Raw genomic sequence first — 27828 nt, 5'->3', positions numbered from 1 at the left:
GGATCATCGATAATTGATGTATTAACTACTCTTAAATTGAAAAGTAAAATTTTCATTTACTGTAGTATGACAGAAAAGCAGTGATTCTAGCTGAAAGTCGTCATCTCTTTGGAGATGTGCAAGGAGAATACCCTCATTCCTGCACTGTTGGTGACTAGCTCTGAGTATTGCTGTAGATCAAAGGCTTGCATCGGTTTCCATAATGTAAAAAGTAAGAGGTGGACTTGCTTTGAATGAAGCAGAGAAGTTTCTTAACATCATATAAGACATTCTGAAAGTTCAAGAGTAAATAATTGGAGTTGGTAAACTTGAAAATAATTTTTCAAAAAATTAGTCAGGAACTCAAGCTTTTTGTGTCAGGTTATCTCTTCCTAAGTAGAAAATTTACTGTGAAACCACAGATGATTTGGTGATGTATTGTTAACAAGTTTTACTGAAGTGCACTGACCTTTTAAAAAGCAGTTAGTGATGTCTTACTATTTGGGGCATTAGAAAGACAATCCCTTTTCTTTGCTGTTAATAAGATTGAAGATAAACAGTTGTGTAGAACATTTCTGTGTGTGTGCTGTTTTAACTTTCAGTGAAAAGATACTTTTTTTCCTTAATAGTTTTAAACCCAATGAAGGAGTTATCATCATAGGTGCCACAAATTTCCCAGAGGCATTAGATAAGTAAGTATTAAAATTTTTGTGATATATTCTAGAACAGTGATGAACTTTAAAAACATTATGCTAAGTGAAGAATACCCATCACAAAACATTACATATTATATGATTCCTTTTATATGAAATTTTCAGAATAAGCAGATCCATAGCAATGGAAAGTAATTTAGCAGTTGCCAGAGGTTGGGCAAACAGAGGGGAAATAACTGCCAGTAGACTTGGGGTTTCTTCTGGCTGGAGAAAGTGGGGGAAGGGATCAATATTCTCTAAAATTATTGTGACGGTTAGACAACTCTGAATCTATTAACACCCACTGGATTGTCCACTTCAAATTCTATGATGTGAGAATTGTATCTCAGTAAAGCTACTAAAAGAATCTTTTTATGACTTAAACATCACAGAGCTTTTAGGGGTGGGTGGTAGACAGCACATTTTTATTTATTTTTATTTATTTTTTTTAAGATTAAAAAAAAAATTTTTTTATTTTTACTTTACAATACTGTATTGGTTTTGCCATACATTGACATGAATCTATCACGGGTGTACATGCGATCCCAAACATGAACCCCCCTCCCACCTCCCTCCCCACAACATCCCTCTGGGTCATCCCTGTGCACCAGCCCCAAGCATGCTGTATCCTGCATCGGACATAGACTGGTGATTCGATTCTTACATGATAGTATACATGTTTCAATGCCATTCTCCCAAATCATCCCACCCTCTCCCTCTCCCTCTGAGTCCAAAAGTCCGCTATACACATCTGTGTCTTTTTTGCTGTCTTGCGTACAGGGTCATCATTGCCATCTTTCTAAATTCCATATATATGTGTTAGTATACTGTATTGGTGTTTTTCTTTCTGGCTTACTTCACTCTGTATAATTGGCTCCAGTTTCATCCATCTCATCAGAACTGGTTCAAATGTATTCTTTTTAACGGCTGAGTAATACTCCATTGTGTATATGTACCACAGCTTTCTTATCCATTCATCTGCTGATGGACATCTAGGTTGTTTCCATGTCCTGGCTATTATAAACAGTGCTGCGATGAACATTGGGGTACATGTGTCTCTTTCAATTCTGGTTTCCTCGGTGTGTATGCCCAGCAGTGGGATTGCTGGGTCATATGGCAGTTCTATTTGCAGTTTTTTAAGGAATCTCCACACTGTTCTCCATAGTGGCTGTACTAGTTTGCATTCCCACCATCAATGTAGGAGGGTTCCCTTTTCTCCACACCCTCTCCAGCATTTATTGCTTGCAGATTTCTGGATTGCAGACATTCTGACTGGTGTGAAGTGGTATCTCATTGTGGTTTTGATTTGTATTTCTCTAATAATGAGTGATGTTGAGCATCTTTTCATGCGTTTGTTAGCCATCTTTATGTCTTCTTTGGAGAAATGTCTTTTTAGTTCTTTGGCCCATCTTTTGATTGGGTCATTTATTTTTCTGGAATTGAGTTGCATAAGTTGATTGTATATTTTTGAGATTAGTTGTTTGTCAGTTGTTTCATTTGCTATTATTTTCTCCCATTCAGAAGGCAGACAGCACATTTTTAAAAGTAAAACTTACTTTAGTTAAGGTTTTTATTGATTTTACCTTTTAAGTTATTCATACTTCCATTTGATCTAATAGTTGGTTCTTGCTTAAGAGTCTAGTTTAATGTTTTATAATACAGCGGTAAGATGGATGTGTGGCTCACATAATAGGCTGCTATAGAATTATTTGTTCCTTTACCGACAGACTTGCTTGTCTTTGTCTCTGAAGGGTTGTATACTATCCTGATGCACACATTTATCTATATGAACCTTTGTTTAGCCTTCCAGTTATTGAAATTATTATTTCAACCAGGTTTTACAAGGAACTAATCTGAATATTTATGCTCAAAATAAATGTTGGTTGCCCTTACTTTTCATCTTCTCTTTAGGAAGTCAGTCCTGTTTTTATAACCAGACCTTCAGCACAGTTTATTAATTATATATTCTTTTTGTATTCTCCTTGTAGTGCCTTAATACGCCCTGGTCGCTTTGACATGCAGGTTACAGTTCCAAGGCCAGATGTGAAAGGTCGAACAGAAATCTTGAAGTGGTACCTCAATAAAATAAAGTTTGATCAGTGTAAGTCTAATTCTATGATACAAACATTATCTCTGTGAAGCGGTAATATATCAATTTACCGTTTGTGGTCCTTACTCAGGATGTCTTAAAAGACAAGTTCCTTTAAATGTTTTTTTTTTCTCTCCTTTTATTTGTCCTTAAAGTCTATTTCTTAAGTAGTGTGTACCAGAGATTCTATAATTTTGAATTTCGATTTGAAAGAAAGTTTTCTTTTGAATATTGAGATAGATAATTGATGAATCTATATATAAATATTTCTTTAGATGAATTTAAAATATAATAGAACAAGTACCTGCCTGTATATTATAAGCATAGTACCTCATGATGTAATCACTCTGGGGGCAAAAGAGAGGAAGCAAAAGTATAAAACAAAATACATGGAAATATTATGGACCCCCCCCTGAGTAGTAAAAGCAGCTATTAAACTGCAGTATTTTCAGAGGTACCAGAATCAGTTCATAAAATCAAACATGTTTCCTCTTGTAACATGGACTTTTGTGTCCAGAGTTATTTCAAGATGAAACTGATAATGTGTTTTTTCAGTCTGTGGTTGGGTGATAACTGAAAGTCTGTAAATCGTTATCTGACAACTTTACCTTTCTTTGTTTTTCACAAAATTATTTAAGTACAAGAATTTATGTTATTTGTCCCAGTGACCATTTTTACGGTCTGTTCAGTAGCAATTTTTCCTTTTTCCTCTTAGAATTCAGTAAAGTTTTTTTTTTTAGTTATAGTTCATGATTGCTATTTTCTTTTTTCTTTTGCAAAATGAGTTCTTTATGCAGAGCTTTTTATTACTGCTTTTGAAATTTCAGTGTTGTGTTCTGTCTGCATATAGCTGTTGATCCAGAAATCATAGCTCGAGGTACTGTTGGCTTTTCTGGAGCAGAGTTGGAGAATCTTGTGAACCAGGCTGCATTAAAGGCGGCTGTTGATGGAAAAGAAATGGTTACTATGAAGGAACTAGAGTTTTCCAAAGATAAAATCCTAATGGGTAGGTTTTTTTTCATTTTTTCCCTATGTTATGCTGTTCATTATGTTAGAGAAAAAATTCTTAATTTTCAGAGAAAGGTTATAAAAACAAAAGGTATAGAAACATGCAAATATATACTCAAACATAGTACAAAGTTTGGCCTCTTACAGAACAAAAACACCGTATATTGTACTCTTTGAAGGTGCCCGTGTTTTTCTTCTTATCTGATATTGCTGATTGAAGAATAGTTGACTTTTTACTGTTTTTTCAGTATTTCAGTTTTATTTTAAACCTTAAATTGGCTTCAAGGGGCTTCCCTGGTGGGTCAGTGGTAATGAAGCCACTTGCCAATACAGGAGACACAGGTTCAATCCCTGATCTGGGAAGATCCCACATGCCATGGAGCAACTAAGCCCATGAGCCACAACTACTGAGCCTGCGCTCCGGAGCCCAGGAGCCACGACTGCTGAAGCACAGAACCTGAGCTCTGCAACGAGAGAAGCCATTGCATTGGGAAACCTGTGCACCACAACTGCAGAGTAGCCCCCGCTCGCCACAACTAGAGAAAAGCCCACCGCCAAAAAGAAATTAAAATAAAGATTATTTAAATTGGCTTCAAAACAGGTGGTTGTGTTATTCCTGTTAGAAGTTTGTTTTCTAGAAATAGTTTTTTCCTTTTGATATAAGGAGTAAAATTATAGTTCTTAGAATTTGGTTTTCAGTTGACAAATTATGGTTTACATGTGTTGTAGAGTGCAGTCTACTCATTTTTTAAACTTTCACGATGGTTTAAAATATTAATGATATTAAATCATATTACTCTGAGAATGACTTTGAGGCATATGAACTTCATTCACTTAAATATTCCTTCCTAATGGAGTATTTTACTTAAGTAAATTTTTATTCTTAGGGCCTGAGCGTAGAAGTGTGGAAATTGATAACAAAAACAAAACGATCACAGCGTATCATGAATCCGGTCATGCTATCATTGCATATTACACTAAAGATGCAATGCCTATCAACAAAGCTACCATCATGCCTCGAGGGCCAACACTTGGACATGTGAGTGTCTTTAGTTTTTCTTTTCTTTCGGATAATGCTTCCTAGTACCTTATGAAGGAAATTACTGATGAAAACATTTCAAAAGAAAATTCAGCTACTTCCTGAGTTTGTTAATACATTCTTCTTTAACTTCCTCAACTGTCTTGAATTCAGACATATGTGTGAAATTTATCTGCTAATAAAGGATATCTTTAATATTTCAGATAGTATATTTAAATTATGAAATTTAATTCAGGAATGACAACAAAATATAATTCTTAACTGTGTAGTTGCTCTTTTTCCCCTCAGAAGAAATTATGTATCATAATGACTGGTTCAGTTGTTTTTCCAAGTTTTGTCTCATTGAGCATAAATTTCATTTTCATATCTTTCTAATTATAGACATTTTAAATATTTTTATTCAGTGAAGGACAGACAGTTATGTTGCAGCATTAACTACTTATTTATAAAATGCACTTCTGCTTTCCTCATTTTATACATTTCTGGTTTGGTCATCAGTCACCATGACTGTCTCTATGAAATGTTGCTGAGTTTACAGCATCATGGCATTAAGTAAGAGAGACAAATGATAATTCAGGTTATTAATATGTATTTCAAAACTGTGTGTGAATTTTCTTTTTGCTTTTCAATTGTCTAGGTGTCCCTGTTGCCTGAGAATGATCGGTGGAATGAAACTAGAGCTCAGCTGCTTGCCCAGATGGACGTCAGCATGGGGGGACGAGTGGCAGAGGAGCTTATATTTGGAAGTGACCATATTACAACAGGTTACTGTAAATAATGACTTTAGTTCAAATTGTGTTCATTCATTTAAAGATTTTTTTTTTAACTTAAATTCTATGTGTATTTAAAAATTTTAGGTGCTTCCAGTGATTTTGATAATGCAACCAAAATAGCAAAGCGCATGGTCACCAAATTTGGAATGAGTGAAAAGGTAATAGCTAATTTTAACCCTCCCTCATGTATCACATGATGATGTGAAGAGTGTAGTGTCTCTTTCTGAGAGAGGGTTCTATTATAAATTGAGAGGTTTTCCTGTTTCATTCCAAATGGATTTGACAAAGCTTATTTATAAATTAAACCTCATTTTCTGAGAAATGGCACACACTCTTTCTATTCCAGCTGCTCAGACAGTACCAGTTATTCATGAATTAACCAAATGATAATATAAATATAAATTATTTAGTTTTCTGTTCATATGACATCACAGATCTACTTGTTGAGCTTGCTTAATTTGCCTTTTCCACATACTCTATATATCTGCTTTATCACTATGACTCTGTGAAGCAATTCCAATATACTGTGACTGTGAATTTCTGGACTAGAATAGCTGCTAAAGTTTTCCAAGAAGGTACTCAGAACCATGCATGCTAAGTTGCTTCAGTCATGTCCGACTCTGTGCAACACTGTGGACTGTAGCCTACCAGGCTTCTATGTCCATGGGATTCTCCAGGCAAGGATACTAGAATGGATTACCATGCCCTCCTCCAGGGGATCTTCTTGACCCAGGATCGAACCCATGTCTCATATCTCCTGCATTGGCAGGCAGGTTCTTTACCACTACTGCCAACTTGAAGCCCACTCAGAACCATACTTGGGTTTTAAAATTCTCTCTGTACATTTTAGTATTATACTTTCCCTTGTGGCTCAGCTGGTAAAGAATCCGCGTGCAGTGTGGGAGACCTGGGTTCAATCCTTGGGTTGGGAAGAGTCCCTGGAGAAGGGAAAGGCTACCCACTGCCATATTCTGGCCTGGCGAATTCCATGGACTGTATAGTTCATGGGGTCTGCAAAGAGTTGAACACGACTGAGTGATGAATTTTTTTTGCCCTCAAGGGCATTTTTACATTGTAATTTGTCCTTGCTCCCGTGATACTTATTTTCTTACATATGGTATAGTCTTCCCTCTGTTACATACATTAGTTAGAGGTTTTTATGTTGAATTTCTTTCTTTTTGTTGATTTTAGCTTGGAGTTATGACCTACAGTGATACAGGGAAACTGAGTCCAGAAACTCAATCTGCTATTGAACAGGAAATCAGAATCCTTTTGAGGGTAATAATCTTTGTTTTTTTATTGTTTATCTGTTTAGTCAAAACATGCCTGAGTATTTGGGTGCATGCAAAATAGCTAAAGTTCCATGGTTCTTTAGAAATGTCAGTATAGCTCATAAAGTTAATAGGGGCACCACTGCTACCGTACGGTAGGTACTCTTTCCACTAGATGGCAGGCTTACTTGGGTATTATGTGTTGTATTAGGTTCAAATGCAATCCCATGGACTGCCAGTTGCCAGTAGCCTGCCAGTCTCCTCTGTCCATGGGATTCTCCAGGCATGAATAGTAGAGTGGGTTGCCATTCCTTTTTTCAGGGGATCTTCCCAACCCAGGGACTGAACCTGGTCTCCCGCATTGTAGGCAGATTCTTTTATCATTTGAGCCACCAGGGAAGCCCCAGGTTCAAATGTACATGAGCCTTAAAAGTGTGAAACCTGATAGTTTTACATGTTATAAAGTAAGGGGTTCATTCCAAGGAAGTTTTTAAACTTACTGGTAATCCTTGATTTTTAGCTATAATATTCCATAATATATTTCTAATAACTTATATATTTAATGTAGTTAATTCATTTGGACATTATGGTTATGTTCACAATGTCTAGTGTATTATATTTATATACCTGTGTTTCTTGGTTTTGGTAAATTCATTTTTATGTTTTGTATCCATTTTTATAAGGGCAAAAATGATTAGCTATTCAAATTTGTATTTGTATAGGCAAATCTGATACTGTCAAAACTGAACTGTTATTACTGCCATTATTCATAAACTGATAAACTTAATTCACACTCGCTTTGGAAAGAGAATTGAAGAATTTAAGTGATAAGTTCAAGGTGGGTTGCAAAAAAAATATGAAAGTCAAAGATCACCTTTAGTGATAGACTTAACAGTTTTGCGAAATGAGTGTGTTACCAAGTAAAAGAATGAAAGTCTGTGTCTTTTCTGGCCATTCTAGATTGAGTAAATTGGTGAAATGTTAAGAGACAAAATGAACAAACAAACTCCCTTTACTTTTAGCATGTATATTGAATAAAGAGATAGATTCTGTGTTTATAGACCTTACTTAGAAAGCAAATGAGTAGTGTATACTTTTACTTCTTCAGTAGCTTTTTGTGTAAGTGGACCTTGATTATCTATAGGATAGAATTGGAGGTTAAAATTGCAACACTGGAAAGTATGAAAGTTATTGGCAGGGAACCAAGCTTTTATATGCTTTTATATATTATAGATAGAAATCAGTAGATCTTATACATTTTTTTAGAGTACATAAAGGGTTGGTTTTTTTTTTTCCATTTATGGTTTTGCTTCTAAGGTTTCTGCCTTTTACATATCTGCTTTGTATTTCAGGATTCATATGAGCGAGCAAAACATATCTTGAAGACTCATGCAAAAGAGCACAAGAATCTGGCAGAAGCTTTATTAACCTACGAGACTTTGGATGCCAAAGAGATTCAAATTGTTCTTGAGGGGAAGAAGTTGGAAGTGAGATGATAGCTCTTGAATTGGATGTATTGCTGGTTTTATTGCAAGACCATTAGTAGCATTGAAGTAGTCTTATTTTGCAACTCTTTTTCCCATTCTTGACTTGGTTTTGCAACTCTTTCTCCCATTCTTGACTCGGCATCATTCAGCGGTGTGAAACACTTTGTCAGTCTATTGTCACATTCATCTAATTTTGATTATTCTCATGACGAACACCTATTGCAAATAGCAAATTTATTAAAGAAAATAAAGAGCTATCAGGATTGAAAACAGCTTGTTTGAGAAGTGTTAATTGGTTATTAAGTTGAAAATCAGTAATGATTTTATGGTTGGTTACAGTGTTAGATGTGAATAGAAAGTGTGCCTTTAGCTCTTGGGAGGTATTTTTACTTGGCAAAGTAAAATTCATGAAGGATTGTCTTTGTTTCTAGATAGTACCATTTATCTTTGATAAAGAAATGATGCTGTTTGGCTATTGGTACCTTGTAGTTCTACGTTCATGGTGGAAACTTCATTAAGATGCACTTAATTATGATCTAGATTGATCATATATAAAGTTTGTTTTTTTTTTTTAAATAAGAGTGAAGAATTGTGAACCTACAGATACAATCAGAATTTAAATGATTATAACTTTTAAAAAATGCAGCTTGCATTTTCATTTTTTTTTAAAAACAGTACTATCACTCTGAAAATGAAGCTTATTTCAGAGCAACAGTATTTTGTTAAATAAGCAAGTAACACACCTCAAATTCTGAATAACAATGTAATTATGCTTGGCAATGAAACCAAAATAAAACCAAAAACTCAGTCCCCATCAGAGTGAACTTTTGAATTACTCTGTTAGAAATGGAAAGTTGTGTTTACTTTTCAGTCAGATTTTGCAAATATTAATGTGTTGTTACAGGATTTACAGATGACTTTATTTAGCTCAGTAGAAAAATTATTTTAGAGCACATTGTATTGGTTTTATAACCAAATTATATTCTTGAAGTGATTTTATTAAAATTACCTATAGTTTTCTAGTAACTTTTAAATTGTTTATGGTCTTTATTGAGGTTGATAGAGGGAGCTTGCTACATGATACTCTTGCCCTTTTGTTTGGGTAATTTAAAAGTTTGATGTAGTTTCAACCTTAGAGAAACATTATCAGAATAATACAAGGATATCCCTTATACTCTTCATTCAGATTCATCAACTGTTTTCATTTGCCCCCATTTCTTCTGGCCCTTCCTCCCTTCCTCCTCTCCTCCATAGTCTCCATAGGTAGACTTCCAGAAATTGCTGCCTGAGGTGCTGAGTTTCTGTTTAACTTCTTAAGAAGCTGATGAACTGTTTTAAAGTAACTATATAAGTCTATAATTTTGTGTCCAGCTGCCAGTGTATGAGATGTTCCAGTTTATCCATATCTTGTACGTTTCTTACAGTCTTATCTTTTTGACAGTCATTTAGTGGGTATGAAGTAGAGTCTCATCATAGATTTAATTTATGTTGCCCTTGGACTGGTGATTTTGAGTATCCTCTGCTGAACTTTTGGTCTTTTGTATGTCCTCTTTGGAGAAATGTCCATTCAGATCTTCCCTCCCTGCTTTGGTTTTGTTGTCTTCTGTGTTGTAAGAGATCACATATTCTGAAGACAAGTCCTTTATCACATGAATCTTGTGTATTTTTTCTTTCCTGGCTGTGTGACTTGCCTTATGGGATCTTAGTTCCCCAACCAGGGATTGAAGCCAGGCCCTTGGCAGTGACAGCACGGATTCCTACCCACTGGACCACCAGGAAATTCCCTCTTCCTCCTCTTCTGAGTTCTGTCTTAGCAGTTGCTCTAGGGATGATGATATGCATTTATCACTCTTAATTACAGTCTACTTCAAAATAATAGATTTAATTCTGTAAAAGTGTAGTAACATCGTTCTGATATATCTCCTTGTTTTCTCTTCTTTGTGCTATAGTTGTCATGTTACATTTGTATGTCTTATAACAACTTGACAGTACAGTGACATAATTACTGCTTTATATAATCTTAAATCCTCAGTCTTTATCTGGGGGTGTCTTTAGTTGGCTTTTGTTTTTTTTATGAATATTTTTGCTGGATATGGAGTACGTGAGAGTACATTAAGAGTTTGTTCTTTAAATACTTTGAACATGTCATCTCACAAACTCCATTATTTTTGGTGAGAGGTCAGTGTCAATGGTAATGATTATGTTAATAGTAAATAGCTATTGCCGCTTTCAAGAAGTTTCCCTTAGCCTTGTGTTTTTAACAGTTTGATGGGTATTAAGCGTGGATTTCCTTGAGGCTTTTCTACTTGGGATTTGTTGAGCTTCCTGGATCTATGGATAAATGTTTTTCATCAGATTTGAGAAGTCTGGGGCAATTATTTCTTCAAATATATTTATTTGCCCTTTCTCTTCTTCTGGGATTCTTTTTCACATGTATTGATATACTTGATGTTGATGTGGTTTCTGAGGCTTTGTTCATTTTCTTTATTGCTTCTCTCTCTCCTTCAGATTGAATACTTTCTGTTGATTCTTCAGGTTTACTGATTGTTCTTTCAACTGAATTTTTATTTTACATCTTATATTTTTCAGCTCTGAGTTTGTATTTGGTTCTTTCCTATGCTTTGTATCTCTTTATTGAGATTCTTTATACATTGCATCATTTTCATCATGCTGCTGCTGCTAAGTCGCTTCAGTGGTGTCCGACCCTGTGCGACCTCAGAGATGGCAGCCCACCAGGCTCTGCCATCCCTGGGATTCTCCAGGCAAGAACACTGGAGTGGGTTGCCATTTCCTTCTCCAATGCATGAAAGTGAAAAATGAAAGTCAGGTTGCTCAGTCATGTCCGACTCTTTGCAACCCTGAGGACTGCAGCCTACCAGGCTCCTCCGTCCATGGGATTTTCCAGGCAAGAGTACTGGAGTGGGGTGCCATTGCCTTCTCCACATTTTCATCATAGGTCTCATTAATTCTTTAAAAAGACTTCCATTAGTTCTTTGAGCATGCTCATAATAGCTGCTTTTAAATCTTTGCTAACTGCAGCATCTGGAGATACTCAATTCCAGCTGAATGCTTTTCTTCCTCAATAAGGGTACATTTTCTTTCTTTGTAATCTTGTTGAATTTCAGATAATGTAGCAATTACTGATTCTGAAATTTTTCCCTAGAGGTTTGTTCTTATTTAGTAATTTGCCATCAGTAAATTTGTGAAATCTGTCTCCATGACAGTGTTTAGCCACTGCTGTGTCTGCTCCTTTTTTAAAAAAATTGTTAACTCTTGCTTCCTAACAGTTTCTGCTGTGACTGCATAGCTTAGTGTTTAGCCAAAAGATTGGACAGAGGTTGTGTTCAAACCCCATCAGTCAGGCCTCCACTCTGCCAGTGGATCTATGTGGGCTGGCAAGTACATTCAGTGTTCAGCTCATTTGCAAGTCTTGTCTGGTCTTTGCTTTCTGGTGGGCCTTTTCTTTCTCCCTTGTGCATGTGTGCAGGTTTGGGCAATTGTGAATATGTGGATGGCCCCAGTTTCTGCTTTGCATGCCTGTAAATCCAGAGTATTTAGAAGTGCTCATCAAACCCAGATGGCTGTCTTCCCTCCCAGAACTTCCAGTGAAATCCCTTGCTACTCTGTTGTTTGCCCCACATAGGACTATAACCTCAGCGAACCCTGTTTGCTTACAGCTCGAGCTCACCATTTTACAGCGCATCAAGTCAGGTGAGTCCCTTCCGGCAGTGGCAGCAGGCCTTGTTCCCAGGATCTGCCATCACCCTGGTTGAACTGCTGCCCGCGAAGGTCCAGGATGCGGCAACACAGGAAGCCCACAGGCTCACAGGTTCTTTCCTGAACTGGTTGTCAGGAGTAAGCACTTCTTAGTTTGTTGTAGATATTCAGTTCATTTCCAGAGTGCTGAGATGGCTATTTTATTCAACAGTTCGTCCAGATTTATAGCTGCTTTTTTGAGATGATTCATCAGTCTCCTCCCCTCATCATGATGAACGTGAATTTTCCAACTTATTCTGAATCACATTCCACCCAAGTTAACTTCATAAGGATAGACTTCAAGGGGACTCAAACTTTTCAGAGCTATCTGTTCAAAGCTACCACAGTGCCAGATTTTTACAAGTAACCTATACCTACTTTTGATAATTGATAACGTGTTTTATTTTTAGATAGTCTTTGTATTTGTTCATACTCATTTCAAAAGTAAATACTGAGTTATTTCAATCTGCCTAGTTATAAGCATCTTTTTTAATGTAAGTATGTAATATTTTAATAAAATTTGTTGGAATGTAGACTTGATCTTTGGATTGAAAGAAACAACACTTAGTCATGGACGTAAACTTTGGAGAGTTGATACGTTTGAACTGAGGTTTTTATTTCTATGCAAATTCTCCCTTGCCCCCTATTCTGTCACACTAATCCCTGTTCTTTTAGGCAAGAATGTAATTCCCCTATACCCCCTCCTGTCTTTTAAAATAGAAACTTAATTTAGTTATGTATCAGTGCTTCATACAAGAATATAATGGGTGGCTAATCTGTTATGAATTTGAGAAAGCATTTCATGAGAAAAGGTTACAGAGCTGCCAAAGAGGGAGGGCTACCGAAAGAGAGAGGATGTAAAACCTAGTTTGGGGAGCTTGTTAGGAATGTAATTTTCTGCATTTCTGGAAGCAGGTGTGTAACATGCCCAGGGAACCTGGAATCTAAGAAAACTTGTAACTCTGGCTCAGGACGGGAGAAGAACTGCTGGTGTATTGAGACTGTTCTGCATTTTCTGCATTTGCTTTGACAAATTCCTTTTGAATGCTTTCGGAGGACCAAATGTTGGTCTAGAGAGAAAGTGAGCCATGTTAGGGGATCCACGTTAGATATTATACAGAAGGGCAATTAGAGGTGTGGATGGGCCCCAGAAAAGGATAATCTGAGATGGTGCTCTGGATTCCTTAAGAGCTAAGAAGAAAAGTCAACAGAATGGATTACATACATTTAAGTCAGTGGAGTTACAGGTGAGAAAGCTGTGGGCACAGAAATACCACGGAGAGTAATAGCTTTAAAATAACTGCCAGATCCAGACTGCTCAAAAGCATCTCACATAACTCTGCTACTCCCTGCAGTTTTGATCCTGGTGGGTCGGAAACCATAAACTGCCATCTAAAGGAGGAAGAATGGAATTAGGCAGGAAAGCTAAAGAGGGCCATGCCTGCCTTCCACCCCTACTGCACGTGGGCATCCTGTAGTGTGGCTGAGCTGGTTAACCCTGACTTTGTGTTTTTATAGTTAGAGACGAAATTCTTTTTAAGTACTTCATGAGTGAAAGCAATTCTGGACTTTTTATTATTTGAGAGTAAGGTTTTTCAACCTGGGCTGGGAGAAGAACCTCTGTGAAAATTTCAAAGGGTAGTGGGAGGTGGTGTTGCCTTCTAATTATATTCCATGGGTCAAAAATGGTGATTAGATACATTAACAGATTTTTGCTTGAACACTTTGGGTGATGCAATTCATAAGATTTTTCAGGATCGAACTGTTTGTAGTTTCCATCATAATCATGTATGGGATACATGTGTGAAAAACTAACAAAGCTTCTGCTGTCTTTGTACTTTCTAAGTTTTTGTTGAAGTGTAGCTAATTTACAATGTAAAATAATTTATAAAGTATAGTTAATTTATAATAGTTTCAAGTGTACGGCAAAGTGATTCAGTTATATATATATATATATATATATTCTTTTTCAGCTTCCTTTCCATTATAAGTTACTACAAGATACAGTATAATTCCCTGTGCTATAGAGTAAGTCCTTATTTATTTTATATATAGTAGAGTAGAAGATAGAATATGCAAGGTAGGATTGAGTGCCAGGCTAACAGTATTTTGTACATAGAAGAAGCCGTTAAGTGAATAAAACAATAACTTCAGGACCTATAGCATGTGAAATTCCTTAAGGTATTATGGGTTGATTTCACACAAGAGGTATTTCATCTTTTATCAACCAGTTTCCTCCTTTCACATGTTAAAGACCAGTTGTTAGTAAACTTGAGATGTTAGTAATGTCTGTATAGCTCTCCTAGAAATTCTGAACTAGGTGATGAAAGACGCAGAGGTTGGAGAAGATGGGGGAAGAAGACAAAATAGGATTGAAGAAGATGGTTGCTAAAGGATTTCAGGAAGGACAAAAGAGACTCTTTTTATATTATTAGGAAATAAGCATCATTGTTCAAAAAGAAACCTAAATCCACTATAATAAAAAATATGAAATAACCGAATGATTGCTAAGAAATTTGTGAATCAAACTTTGCAAAGGCTGGTGCAGTGTTCCCTGGTGGGGAGAAAGCATAGAACCTGCCAGGTAGAAGCATGTTGTCAGTATTAACAAAGCAAGGCCAAAAGGTTCACAATTTTTAATTTTTAACTTTGGTGAAAGATAGTGTTTTATACTGTTATAGCACAAAGAAAACTAACTTCAAAATTTATCAAAACTTTGGCCTTCCCTGGTGGCTCAGATGGTAAAGAATTTGCCTGCAATGCAGGAGACTTGGATTCGATCTCTGGGTTGGGAAGATCCCCTGGGGAAGGGAAAGGTTACCCACTCCAGTATTTTTGCCTGGAGAATTCCATGGACAGAGCAGCCTGGTAAGCTGCAGTCCATGGGGTTGCAAGAATCAGACACTACTGAGTGACTAACACTCACTTTCAATGTGATTTTTTTTTTCCCCTGTTTGAGAAGTTGACAGATAGGTAAGTGCTTACCTGTGCTGTGGTTTGGTTCCATTTTCTGTATGGTTTTTCATCCTTGCTAGATTTTAAGATTCTTAAGTTCATGCTGCTTCTTAGTGTCATAAAATCTCAAATCCTCATGCATAATTTGAAGAAACAGTTCTCGGAGGAAAACATAGAAAGTAAAATATCTCCTTTGGTTAGATTTTATTTTTAAAAATAGACCTTTTTAAAATAAACCTTTTTAAAGAAAAGGGAGCTGTTAGTATGCTTCTCACTATCCTAAATCACAAAGTTCATTTATCCACCAAAGCTGTTGGTCACTGTTAGAACTGATTATACTGTTAACATTATATTTTGTAAATACATATTTTATAAAAATTTGTGATGCCAAGGTGATAGTTTAGATTTGTGCTTAATTTGGGGGGTAAGTATTTCTTTAAATCAATAATGCTGATTTGTTTTTTTTAAAGTGGGTTAACATAAATTCTCACATAAATTTTTACCAGGACTTTCAAACTATATCCTATTTCTTAGGCACCTAGTACCATCAGTATGAAGTCATCCACTTAATGGGTAAATTTGATGAGCTGTAAGGCAGTGAGAATATCAAGATCCCAGTGGATTAAATTATCACAGAACTGAAGAGCAAATGTCTTGAGGCAAGATGATGAAATTGAACTGCTATCCATGTCAAGTAAGAGTAGAAAATTTCTGGTAGCCATGGTTAATTTGTGAACCAATGGTATCCTTTGATCATTTTTTAAAAAAAATGTAGTTCCATAATTGTAAGCTAAGAATGTTTCAGTAATTATGTCTTTTCATTCCTTTTCTATATTTGGATTTATACTAAATTTTTTGGTCTCAAGTTTTATGTGGCCAAATGTACTGATATTTTCTAATTTCCATTTTTTTGGAAAGATCTTCTAAACATAAATAATACCACTCGTCCATATTTTCTTCTAAAATATTTAATGGTTTTTATTAAAAAGACTAAACATGTACTAACCTGGAGTTTATTTTGGTGATACCTTGAGATGTATAGTTACTTCTTATCAGTAATTGATTTTTCCCAAACCATTTATTAATAATACATGCCATTTCTCATTGATTTGTGTAGTTTTTGTTATATTAATAAGTTCTCACCTCTATATTGTTTTCCAGTGCTTATTCACCACCAGGGCATTATTTGAATCTTAGATAGGTTTAGTAGGAGTCTTAGTTGTGGGTATTCTAGGCAACAACTTTCTAGAGGGCATCTGTTTCCATAGAAATTGGGAATGGGAAGTCTTAGGTTTCCATTGCTTGGGGATCCAGACAGCATTTGATGAAGGAAATACAGAAGTTTAGAGATGACCTAATGAAGACTCCTTGAGTATCTTGGTCCATACAAAAACACTAGAGTAAACCAAATCTTGACAACCTACCTGAAGTCCTGGTGTGTAGTTCTAATCTCCCTGCAGCTTGATAGTGGCTTTGACCCTCATTCCAGGCTGCTTCAGGAAGCGTCAAGAGTCTTTTTCAGATATCACTATAGTTTTTACTGGTCTCATAGGTCACCCTGGAGAATACTGTGGAGGCAGAAGACAAAAGATAATTTTTTGGCTGGGCTATTGTAGGAAGCAAATGCTTGGTGATCAAGAATTGATACCAGTCACATACACCAAAACCATTTGGTGTAGCTGAGCTGGATACCTCTGAGAAAATTTTTTTTGTTTTCATTTTTGTTCATTGCTTTTTCATCAGTGAAAATGCTGTCCTGGAACCAGACATCATTTCAACAGGGACCTAGCCTCTCTTCAGAGTTCTTTGGTGCATTCCAGCAGCAATTTCTGCTGAAGGTCTGGACACTTGGCTTCTGAGTCACTAATCCCCAAAATTTGTTGTCAATTCATTCAGTCTACAAAGAACAAAATGGCATTAAATGGCCTCTGAAGAATAAGTATGTAAATTAGTTTGTCTTGCTGTAAAATAAGGCTGCCATACATTCAGATTTTGCTGGTGTATCTTGTGCAATGGAGGTATCTGTTCCTTTTGAATTTGGTTAATCAAAAGTCTTAAAGTCATTAAATTCAAATCATTAACAAATGGAATAGGAACTTGGTGAGTTTTGGGTTAGCCTGTTTTCTATTAACTTGTGAGCCTGCTTCTGTTTCACCCACAATACTAGGTTTAGTCCAATTGTAACTACTGGATCAATATATTAAAAGAAGTTTCGGTATATACTCACCTGTTCATGCCAGTATGGATTCAACCTGTTTTGCTTTATTCCTAAGAAATGGAATAAAGATGGAAACACACAAGCTGCAGATAGATGGAAACAAGGGAAAAGATTATTTAAAGTCTGGGAAACATTAAAGAGGATGGAACAAGTATAGAGCATAAGATGCCTCATAAAAATGGAGTTGATAATATTCTGCAAGGCCATTATGATGATTACACACACTTCAGAGTGGGAGATAGATTTGGGTGAATAAAGCAAATGAACAAAGACTATTAAGAGGAAACAAAAAAGATGTCCCTAGAGTCAGACAGCTGAGCGTGCACACACACACAGTAGTTAGCAAATTATTGAAAAATCTGGCTAATAGGATTTTAGTGAAATTTAGCTATATTAAATGTTTTTTAATTTGTAGCAATGGTCTTAGACTTCAGTTTTTTAAAATGCCCATCTTGTTTGCATTTGCTTGATTTTTTACAATCTTGGATATTATCAGTATTACATCTTTCTGGTGAGATCTATACCAACAGTTTGTGGCTTCCTTAAGTACCACCAGAAACTCAACACTTTTCTTCCTATGACAAGATTATAATTTTAAAAGTTCTTCATTCTGGTTGTCAAAAGAATACCCAGATATCAAAACTAATCATTCATAGATTATAGTGAAAAATCATGTACCATCACAGTAAAAATTTTAAAAAGCCCAGATATAAATACATCAAGAAGGGTATAGGATTTACATATTAAAAAAAAAGCTTCCAAGTGTTAATGAGGGACATAAAATAGGACAGAGAGGTAACAACTACCTGGATACACTGATACAAGTGATTGTCAAGTTAAAATTACTTCTCTTAACCTAATTAATACAAATTTCACTGAGAATTCTCTTTAACTGGCATGGTGATTAAAAAGTCATCTCAAATAATGTAGAAATAAACATTGCTGAGAGAATGCTGGAGAGGACAAATAAGGGGAGGAACTTTGGACCTATCAAGGATATTAAAATGTATTTTATATACTACCTATGCTAGAAGCAGCAGGCCATTCAGTGGAACAGAATGGAAAACCCAGAAAGAGAACATCAGAGTTAAAAAGTGGTATTTTAAACTAGATGAGAAAAGATGGATTATTTCGGACACGTGAATGATAATTTTTTTTTAAAGTTCTCAAATGTTACACTATGCTCCAAAGTAAATCTTGGGTTTGTTAGCTAGTTAGAATAGGGAAAAGGAGTCCAAAATGGCGGTGGCTAAAAGACAATGGAAAAGCCCGGGAAAATAGAAGAAAGGAAGGTCCGAGGACCAGGATGAGGACTTCAGGTAGAACAGCACTCCTGACTAAGCCCAATTTGCATAGGGCAGGCTCAGGGCGAAGGAAAACAAACATTAAAAAAGAGGAGCCAAAGGGCCGAGAGCTGTGACACTCCCAGGGGGATTTAATGTCCCTCACTCCAAGTCTGTTGTGAGGAGACAAAGAATTGAGGGGCATACACTCGCCTGACAGGTTGATTAAAGATTTTGGGAAAATTAAAGCAAAAAATTAAAATGAAGAAAATGTGTAGATGGAGGCTGGGCAACGGGAGGATCAGAGAGATGCGGAAACGCGGTTTCGCTTCATCTGGAGAACCTGAGTTCGTTTCCCCTAAATTTGCACTTGATAATAGCTGTTACCACAATTTCTGGAACCATGAAAACAGTTTTCCTTAGTTAAGTCACTCAGTGGTTTCCTACCAGGCTCCTCCGTCCATGGGATTGCCATTTTCTTCTCCAGGGGATCTTCCCGACCCAGGGATCGAACCCAGGTCTCCCGCATTAGAAGCAGACACTTTAACCTCTTAACCACCAGGGAAGACACTTGCTAAATTTCGCTGGTCCAAGAGGGATGTGGAAAGGAATAAGCTGAGGGATAAGTAGATTTAGAGTTGTTGTATTTTAGAAGACCCTTAAAAAAGCTCTGGGGGACAGGTTTCAGCATCCTGAAGCTCCTCGCCGCTCCAGCAAAGACGCCTTTCTCATCTGCTCTATCTTTTGTTAAGCATCCGGAAACGCTTAGCCAAATAGTACATTAGATTGAAATGTGCCTGGCACCGCCCACAGTCAATCTCAGGCTTGAGCCGCCGGGCCTAGCACATGCGCACTGGGCAGTATGGCCCGCCAAGTCTGTGCTTACAGGCTGGACCGCCTGCTTCCGAGGCGCGCAGGCGCAGTGTTTAGCGGTGTCGCTTAGCTACGACTCTTCTGGGCTGAAAGATTGGAAACCGCGGAGCTTCCCAACTGGGATATTGTGGGGGAACTGCTTAGGCTTATCTGTACCGTTAGTATTGGGTTTCGGGGACAGTGAAGAGCCGAGGGAGAGGTGAGGTGTGTTTGAAGCCCGTGGGCTCTGTGATGAAGAAGATTTTTGGCTTCGGCAGTAAGAAGGGCGAATCGCCCTTAGGCTCCTCCATCAGTCCGGGGAGAGACGGTGGTCATAGAATCAACTTCCAGCCCGGGTATCGCATCCGAGACAAGGACCTCGGAAAGATCCACAAAGCTGCCATTGTAGGGAACGTAGCCAAAGTGCAGCAGATTCTGTTGCTGGGAAAGAATGGCCTGAACGACAGGGACAAGATGAACAGGTAAGCGGGGTGGAAGGGCCTGGCAGAGGTCCCTCCTGTGAGTTTCTTCTCCAAGGCTCGCGGACACCTTCCTGGGATCCAGCGCCCTGCAGACTTTATAGGCAGCAAAAAGCCTTAGCTCATTTCGGACCCACTTATAATTTCCCTTATAGAGCACTTTATTGATAAGTTTTGAAGTCATTTAGCTGAATGTCGGTAATCAGTAATGAAATGAAACATAAATAGTATCTTTTTTTCCCCTTCTTCATCTTCCTTTTTATTTGTTATTATGCATGGGTTAGCATGATGTACTCATGAGTTAGAGCTCTTCAGTTATATAGCTTTCAAGAAATCTGGACTCTTCCTGGCTCTCACATTTTTTCTCATGTGATTTATGAAAATGCTTCTTTATGGATCGCCTATTGTGGATCATGGCAGTGGACAGATTTCTGATGTTGTTAGCATCTTATTTTTAATGTTACACATTTTTATAACTTTAAGGTTATATATTATAGAAAACTGCATAGTGAACAAAATAACTCCCATGCCAGATCAACTTCTGGATTAAAAATTCTTAAGATACAATTCAATATCTTTTATATCAGTGTATGCCTAGGTATATATTTTCTTTGCTGAAGGACCTTACAAGCTTTGAAGTAGGGAGCTGGCTGTGTCCTTGAATAGGAAGACATTTTCTTAGGATGTGTGGTCTGTCAGTATTTAAACCAAATCAACATATTGTGGTTTTAAAGATTTTTTGTTACATATGCTCTCTCAATTGTTGTGATGAAATTAAAAGTTTTGTATAGTAGACGAAGATTTGCCCTTCTAGATGTCAAAATGTGCTGTAAGTGCCCGCAAAGTGTTCATTTACTAACAACTGAAAAGATGGATAAATGAATGGAACAGAATATAAACTACCCAAACACCCAAATATATGTAAGAATTTAGAACTTGATACTGGTGACATTTTCTATTAGAAAGATAAATTATGTGTAGATGGTGGAGAAATAACCTGGTAACTATTTAGAGAAAAGTAATTAGATTTTTATCTCACAAAAAAGCTTCAGATGGAGTATGGATCAAAAATTTTAAATACGCACAGTGAGAAAAGTACCAGAAGAAAACACAAATTCCTGTTTATACATGTTTTGTGTGTGTGCTGACACAGACCTTCTTTTTCTTTCTATTTCTGCTGGTTCTTAACCTTAATTTTCTTTTTAATTGGAGAATAATTGCTTTACAATGTTGTGTTGCTTTCTGCTAAACAACATCGTAAATCAGTTAAGTATACATATATCCTCTTAGTCCTGAGCCTCCCTCCACCCCAAAGACCTTTCTAAGAATGATTTCAAAAGCAAGAATTCTGGAGTTTCCTGAGTTTCGGCACCAAAAAAAAAAAAAAAGGAAAAGGAAATCTGGAGGTTGATTTAACAAACAAAAAACTTAAAACTCTCTGTAGATCAAGCTGTCTGTAGGGAAGTCGGAATAGCAGACAGGGCTTGTCTTTCTGGCACTAATAGGAATGTGGCACAGATAAAAATAATTTCTCACTTATAACTTTTTTTAGAATTCTTTTGAGACTGGTATCCTCTGACAACTTTCAGCCTTTTCAGAAGTCAAGGGAATCTTGGGAATTCCCTGGCAGTCCAGTGGTTAAGACTCACCACTGTGGGCCTGGGGTTGGATCCCTGGTGGGGGAATTAAAATCCTGCAAGCTATAAGGATATATTGTACAACATAGAGAATATAACTATATCTTATAATAACTTTAAATGGAGTATAACCTTTAAAAATTGTGAATCACTATGTTGTGCACCTATAAAATATAATAATATACAGTATACGTCATCCATACTTCAACCTTAGGAAAAAAAGACCTTACGGTGATTAGATGAACAGGAAAAATGAGAAATAAACAAACAAAAATGCTACCAATTATAGCTATAAAGACGCGATTTATAAATTTCATCCCAATGTCAGAGACGTTAAAAAGTAAGGAAATGATATTAAAATCAGCGAAGTACAATGTTGTCTCTGATATTCAAAACATATTTGCAAAGGATATGTAATAACCTTTGACTTTATTGAGATGTTGTCCTTGTAAGATAATAGTAATAAGTATGATAATATTACCTAGCAATTACTGAGCTGTTATCTGTGTGAGGAGTGGTTCTAAATCCTTTCCTTGGATCTCATTTAAGCATCATGGTGGAGTTCTGTGAGATAACTACTACTCTCTCTCCATTATGTTAATGAGGAAATTGAGGTACAGAGAGGGTGAGCGGCAGCTAATAAGTAACAGAGTGAAAGTGAAGTCGCTCAGTCATGTCCGACTCTTTGAGACCTGTGGACTGCAGCCCACCATGCTCCTCCGTCCATGGGATTCTCCAGGCAAGAATACTGGAGTGGGTTGCCATTTCTTTCTCCAGGGGATCTTGCGGACCCAGGGATCAAACCCAGGTCTCCCACATTGCAGGCAGACGCTTTAACCTCTGCACCAAATTCAAATCCAGGTTGAACTAAATCTCGAGGTCATGCTTATTCTACTCAAGTAGATTGTTCTTTCATTAATGCGGTAAGAAGAGCTAAAACTAATATATAATGTTCTTTCTCCAGAAGGAAACAAAATATTCGTTTTAGAGGGATAGGAATAGCATGCTATTGAATGTTTTCAATCACAGGAACAATTGTGTTGAAACAGTAACCTTACAGTTTTCTGAAAACTCCTCTTGCTTTCATAGGACTGCGCTCCACTTGGCCTGTGCCAATGGCCATTCAGCGGTGGTCACTCTCCTCCTGGAGAGAAAATGCCTGCTTAACCTCTGTGACAGTGAAAACAGGACCGCGCTGATGAAGGTATGGGGCAGTGAACCGTGTCCACACGAGGTGGATGTGATTTAACTACTGAGACTAAAGTGAATTCATCTCATTTAGATAGAGCAAACCGGTGAAGCTTATCGACCGTTTACTTTGAATTCCTAGAATTTACACTCTGTTTCTTGGCGCAACACTGACAGGCCGTAGAATGCCAAGAAGAGGAGTGTGCGACTCTTCTGCTGGAGCATGGTGCCGACCCAAATGTCATGGATGTCAGTGGGAACACCGCTCTTCACTATGCTGTGTTGTGCCAGAATATATCACTCGCAGCAAAGCTGCTTTCCTACGATGCCAATATAGAAGCCAGGAACAAGGTATAACTCAATTAACTTTATTTACAAAATATTTGTGAAGCATTTTTTAAAATCTACAACTGTTTTATTTATAACAATGTAAATAGTTAAACTGAATAGTGTCCATCAAGCCCTGTTACTATGGAAACAACTCCAAGGCCAATGCAGGGGTGGGGGATGTATGTGTGTCCACAGAAAGGGCAAAGCTCTGTCTCCCAGCCAGCCGTCTACCCCAGAAGGAAGATTTCCCATCGGAACGTGCCTGGGAGTGGGTGGTAGGCTCAGAGCCCACAAATGATGAAGGCCTGGGGGCAGTGAAGCGATGTGAGGAGTGGCTGCTTCCAGGGGCTCAGGGAATGGGTGGGTGCCCCTTTGGGTGGATGGGAGGAAGAAGGAGACCCAGTGCCCATGAGGGGGAGCAGGGTGAGTGCAAGTGGGCCTGGGAGGCAGCAGGCCTGGAGCCCTGAGCCCTCCAGGACCCTGGTTCTGAGATCCGGCCAAGAGGGTCAGGTCATGTTTGATTCCCAGCATTCACTTGTGCTGGTGACCGCTTGGTTCACGATGTACACCTTGGGGTCTCCTGCGCTCAGCCCTGGGGAGCTGCTTGGTGGGGCTGCATCTGTGCGTGTGGAGCTGGTGATGGCAAAGCCGCCGCTCCTTCTTTCTCCAGGACACACGTGACGTCCTGCAGCTGCAGCCCTGCCAGGAACTCCCTCCACTCTCACAGGTGGGCTCAGTTTTCCATGTTTGAAAGCCACAGCCTTCCCTGAATTAAAATATTTTGAAAGAACTTACTTGTCTAAGATTTCACTTTATACATATTTCTGAAGAAGTATTAGAGAGTAAAGCATTCATTCATGTGTTTATGGCAGATATTTGTGGTAACACTGCACTTGTTAAAGGTAAAACTTCCCAAATACTTTGCCCCCCACTGAAATTTGTTTTGATTGGCAGAAAAATACAGTTAAGCAAAATTTGCCTTAGAAATAGACTTTGTCTTAAAACTCAAACATAACATAAACATTTTACAACATAATAGACATCTCGCTGTTGTTAACAAATTCCTATTTTATAAAAATGATTTATATAAAAATGATTTCTCTCTTATTGCCCAAGGCTTAAGAAAGTAAAGGAAAAGGGAAAAGGAGAGAGCAGGTGAAAAATGTAGGTCAAGTTGGAATTTTGGCCATTGGGAAATGCCAAAGAGTTGTTTTTTTTGTTTTTTTTTTTCAATATTTATTTACTTGGCTGTGCTGAGTCTTAGTTTCACCATGTAGGATCTGGTTTCCTGACCTGGCAGCCTGGAGACCCAGCCACTGGACCGCCACAGAAGTCCTAGGGTTTTTGTTTTTGTCTTTTCTTCCCTTCAGTTTATATATTTTGGTAAGGCTTTTCAGTTTTCAGGGATACTAGTTGTTATTTTGAGAAAGAGAGTGAGTGGATGGTATAGTAGCCTATATATCAATTTTAGGAGGAATTTGAGGAGATCAGACTGGCAGTGAACAGGTGGTGATTAAGTGGGAAGTGATTAACTGACATCTTATCCTGTTCTGGCAGAAACACCCACTTAGATAAGAGCCTAGACTCTGCTCTCCAGTCTAGAATGTCTTGATGGAAAGTAAGTGATTTATAAATAATGAGATCAGGGTGCCTTTTGAGTTTACTAGTCCCTGTTCTGGAGGAGGCAATGGCACCCCACTCCAGTACTCTTGCCTGGAGAATCCCACGGATGGAGGAGCCTGGTGGGCTGCCATCTATGGGGTCGCACAGAGTTGTTCACGACTGAAGCGACTTAGCAGCAGTAGTCCCTGTTCTACCAGTGTTTACCCAGGAAAATTTCATGCTGTTTTGATGACTTCTGCCTCTTATACTTTTCTTTTTTATTCAAATCCTCAAGTAAGAGAAGGAATTGGCCACATGGGTAAGAGATGAGAGTGGAGTGGTTGCTGCACTAATTCTTGGCTAGACTGTGCTGGTGAAAACCACAATCACTTGGGAAAACTTATAAAAAACATTTACAAGCCTAGGCTGTTCCCTGAAGATTTTGATGGAATAAATCGAGGAAGGCCTGGGTGTGTGTATTTAGAACTGTTTTCTTGAGATTCTGATATGATCTGTGGTGAACAACTATGGACTGAATAAGTGTAATTTCTAAATGCACCTATCTCAAAAATAAGTAATCTCTAGAAGAGTTGGAGCTTGATCAGTGCTAGCTACTTCCATCAGCTCCTTCCTTTGCAACAGTATTAACCTGACTTTTTCTCTGCCTGTGAGTAAGAAGTTAAAAGGAATATTATTGGCAATATCTATTGGCTTGAATGATAACTCCTTTTCCTTCCAACCGCTAATTATTCACTTGCACTCAGTCTTCAGAGATTTGCTCATGGTGAAGTCAGTTCATTTGTAGAGTCTGACCCTTTCAGGATTTTGCACCTTCTGTTTTCATCCAGGTCGTTAGGTCAACAGATGTTTGTTACCAACAGGGTTTTCCTGACTGCGGTAATAGTAACTCATGAGCCTTCTTTTGGTGTCACAGGACAGACTCTTGCAGTGTGTCTGTTAGATTTGCTGAGCCCTGGCATAAGCAATATGAGAGCTTTAAACATCAAAACCCATGAAGTTAGTAACAGTATAAATGGGAATTGTTTTGATGATTTAGTTTTAGCAGTCTTAGGAACTGAATATCGATTTAATTAACAATCTAGAGGAATTCTAGAGATAGATTGTAGTTTCAACAGGCAGTGGAAACGTTCTTGAAGTGGAATTATGATTTTTTTAAAAAATTATGTTTAATTGAATTACGAGCCTTAATAGCAATTTTTATTATGTGTTGGGCCTACTTTTTGTGAAACACATGCTATGAAGAAGGGATGGTTTCACATACAAATACTTGCTTTATTCCCACTTGTTTGGGAATAACAGACGTCAAACCACAAGTGGGCCATCGACCAAGGCTGGCCCTTGGATATGTTTAATTTACCTCCGCAAATTGAGTCAACATTTAAAATTTAGGAGACTCATGCAGAAGTCTGCATTTCAGGCTTCTCAAAGAACCAAATCTGGTCCCCCTTGAGCCCATTCTACTGTTTGGTCAGTATGCAGAGGCTGCCCCTTCTGTATGGAGCATCTGTTCTTGGATTTGCTGGCCTTACCTGGCTTTTTCACTTACTCAGGTCACCAACTTTCCCTCCATAAGCATTTGAGTTTCACCAATTCTTGTTTTATAGTTTATTTTGATAATTATTTCAAGATTTTGGAGACACTCTAATTAATCTGTAATTGATTTCATATTTTAAAAGAATTTCTTAAGAATGAGATTGAATTTTTCAAAGTAGAAATTATTAGTTGGTGTTTTGGAAAAAAAGAAACAACAACTCTTTTTCTTTGCATGTTCATATAGAGAGTAATATTCCCATTGGAATGTCTGTAAACCTTGTGAGGTTACTCATCATCATCCTTGGATCGGTTATACATGCTACAGATAATAATATATATATTTCTGCCTCAGCATTGTTCCTAAAATATGCTGTTTATTTAGTAGTTAATTGATTCTCTCTGGAGGAGTGTTGAGAGTAGTAATAGAGCAAGTGAATACTACGATATCCCTGATAAATAGTATGATAGGAGCAAAGATCCTTGGAACCAGTAAATGTTGGAAGTGAGTTTTAGAGAATGACTCTGTAGTTAGTCTTTTGAAGAGGTAGAGGAGGAGCATTTTATTTATCATTTTTTTAAAAGACATATTTGACTGCACTGGGTCTTAATTGTGGCACATGGGATCTTTAGTTGAGGCATGTGGGATCTAGTTCCCTGACCAGGGATGGACCTGGACCCCCTGCATTAGGAGCTGGAGTCTTAGCCACTGGACCACCAGGGAAGGCCCAGAGGAGGAGCATCTTCGAGAGAAAGAAGGCGCACAGGAGGATAAGGAAGAGGGGGCTTCCTTTTATTTGCTTTCTGAATTCTGTGTTTAAGTTCAGAGAAGCTATTACATGATTTCAAAGTTCAGCTTTGAAATAGGTTAACTGTGTACATTAGAAATGGTTTTCCCTGTTTTACAGGATGACCTCACACCGCTGTCACTTGCTATAAGTGAAAGGAAGCAGCAAATGGTGGAGTTTTTAGCAAAGAAAGAAGCAAATATACATGCGGTTGATAAGATGCAAAGGTACCATTCTTTTTCTTTTTATAAACCTTTGTGCTGTTCTAAGGTGGTAACATCAAGATTAAATTAATAAAAGGATTAATTTGTAATCAACGCATCATCAGGCAGGTAGAAAATCAATTATTCTGACTGGGAATCATGAACAACAATATATAGCAGGAATAGATAGCAGGATTCATATTCCTCTGTAATATTGACTGATGTCATATGCATCTGGTTCCCTTTTTTTTCATTGATCTTATAGTCGCTGAGGGATTTCATATTAGTTTTATTAGCTTTATAAAATATGGATTCTGCTTTTTTAGTTTATCTTATGACACAATATTGAATTTCTTAATTCTTTTATAATAATTCTTTAATCTCTACTTTGTGTATACTTTTCCTTAAAATTGCATACTGAACATAAAAGACTTGATTTTGTCTTTTGGATGACTCTTTGCTTTCAATTACTTTCTTAGAAGAATGCTGATGTTATTAGTGACAACTTCTTAGTTCTCATATATGTTTGTAGCTCAGCCACTGTTGCAAAGCACCAGCATCCAGTTCTGGCAGCTGGGCCTCCTAGCCTCCCCCTCACACTCAGAAACCTTATGTGGAGCCCACGTGTAAGCCTAGATCTAAACCTCG

The 27828-nt window shown here is 37.6% G+C and overlaps 2 protein-coding genes and 1 long non-coding RNA gene across 14 annotated transcripts in view; 2 read left to right on the top strand and 1 right to left on the bottom strand.

The window, feature by feature from the left end:
* Nucleotides 1-8608, top strand: part of YME1L1 (YME1 like 1 ATPase) — a 30184-nt gene extending 21576 nt beyond the window's left edge. For both annotated transcript variants that reach the window (XM_004014191.6, XM_012188210.5), the window contains 8 exons: nucleotides 609-671; nucleotides 2660-2772; nucleotides 3611-3766; nucleotides 4656-4807; nucleotides 5445-5571; nucleotides 5665-5738; nucleotides 6772-6858; nucleotides 8204-8608. In XM_004014191.6, coding sequence (XP_004014240.1) covers nucleotides 609-671; nucleotides 2660-2772; nucleotides 3611-3766; nucleotides 4656-4807; nucleotides 5445-5571; nucleotides 5665-5738; nucleotides 6772-6858; nucleotides 8204-8347 — 916 coding nt within the window. In that variant the 3' untranslated portion in view covers nucleotides 8348-8608. The remainder of the gene's footprint in view (nucleotides 1-608; nucleotides 672-2659; nucleotides 2773-3610; nucleotides 3767-4655; nucleotides 4808-5444; nucleotides 5572-5664; nucleotides 5739-6771; nucleotides 6859-8203) is intronic.
* Nucleotides 8609-8863: 255 nt separating this feature from the next.
* Nucleotides 8864-19326, bottom strand: LOC132657611 (uncharacterized). Its single transcript, XR_009596029.1, has 2 exons — nucleotides 18998-19326; nucleotides 8864-16617 (listed from the first exon to the last, which is right to left on the bottom strand). It is a non-coding gene; the product is annotated as an uncharacterized LOC132657611 (long non-coding RNA).
* Nucleotides 19327-19487: 161 nt separating this feature from the next.
* LOC101118373 (ankyrin repeat domain-containing protein 26-like) overlaps nucleotides 19488-27828 on the top strand; it is a 73993-nt gene continuing 65652 nt past the window's right edge. For 10 of the 11 annotated variants that reach the window (XM_060397245.1, XM_060397244.1, XM_042230452.1 and 7 more), the window contains exons 1-4: nucleotides 19488-19884; nucleotides 22608-22722; nucleotides 22884-23057; nucleotides 27098-27204. In XM_060397245.1, coding sequence (XP_060253228.1) covers nucleotides 19655-19884; nucleotides 22608-22722; nucleotides 22884-23057; nucleotides 27098-27204 — 626 coding nt within the window. In that variant the 5' untranslated portion in view covers nucleotides 19488-19654. Of the gene's footprint in view, nucleotides 19885-22607; nucleotides 22723-22848; nucleotides 23058-27097; nucleotides 27205-27828 lie in introns of those variants that run through there. The other variant, XM_042230453.2, reaches the window with a different exon arrangement.

Source organism: Ovis aries, chromosome 13 (assembly GCF_016772045.2).
Source record: "Ovis aries strain OAR_USU_Benz2616 breed Rambouillet chromosome 13, ARS-UI_Ramb_v3.0, whole genome shotgun sequence".
In the NCBI taxonomy this organism is placed as follows: domain Eukaryota; kingdom Metazoa; phylum Chordata; class Mammalia; order Artiodactyla; family Bovidae; genus Ovis; species Ovis aries.
The sequence above is the reverse complement of the archived record's forward strand: the minus strand, read 5'-3'. Positions and strand labels throughout refer to the sequence as shown.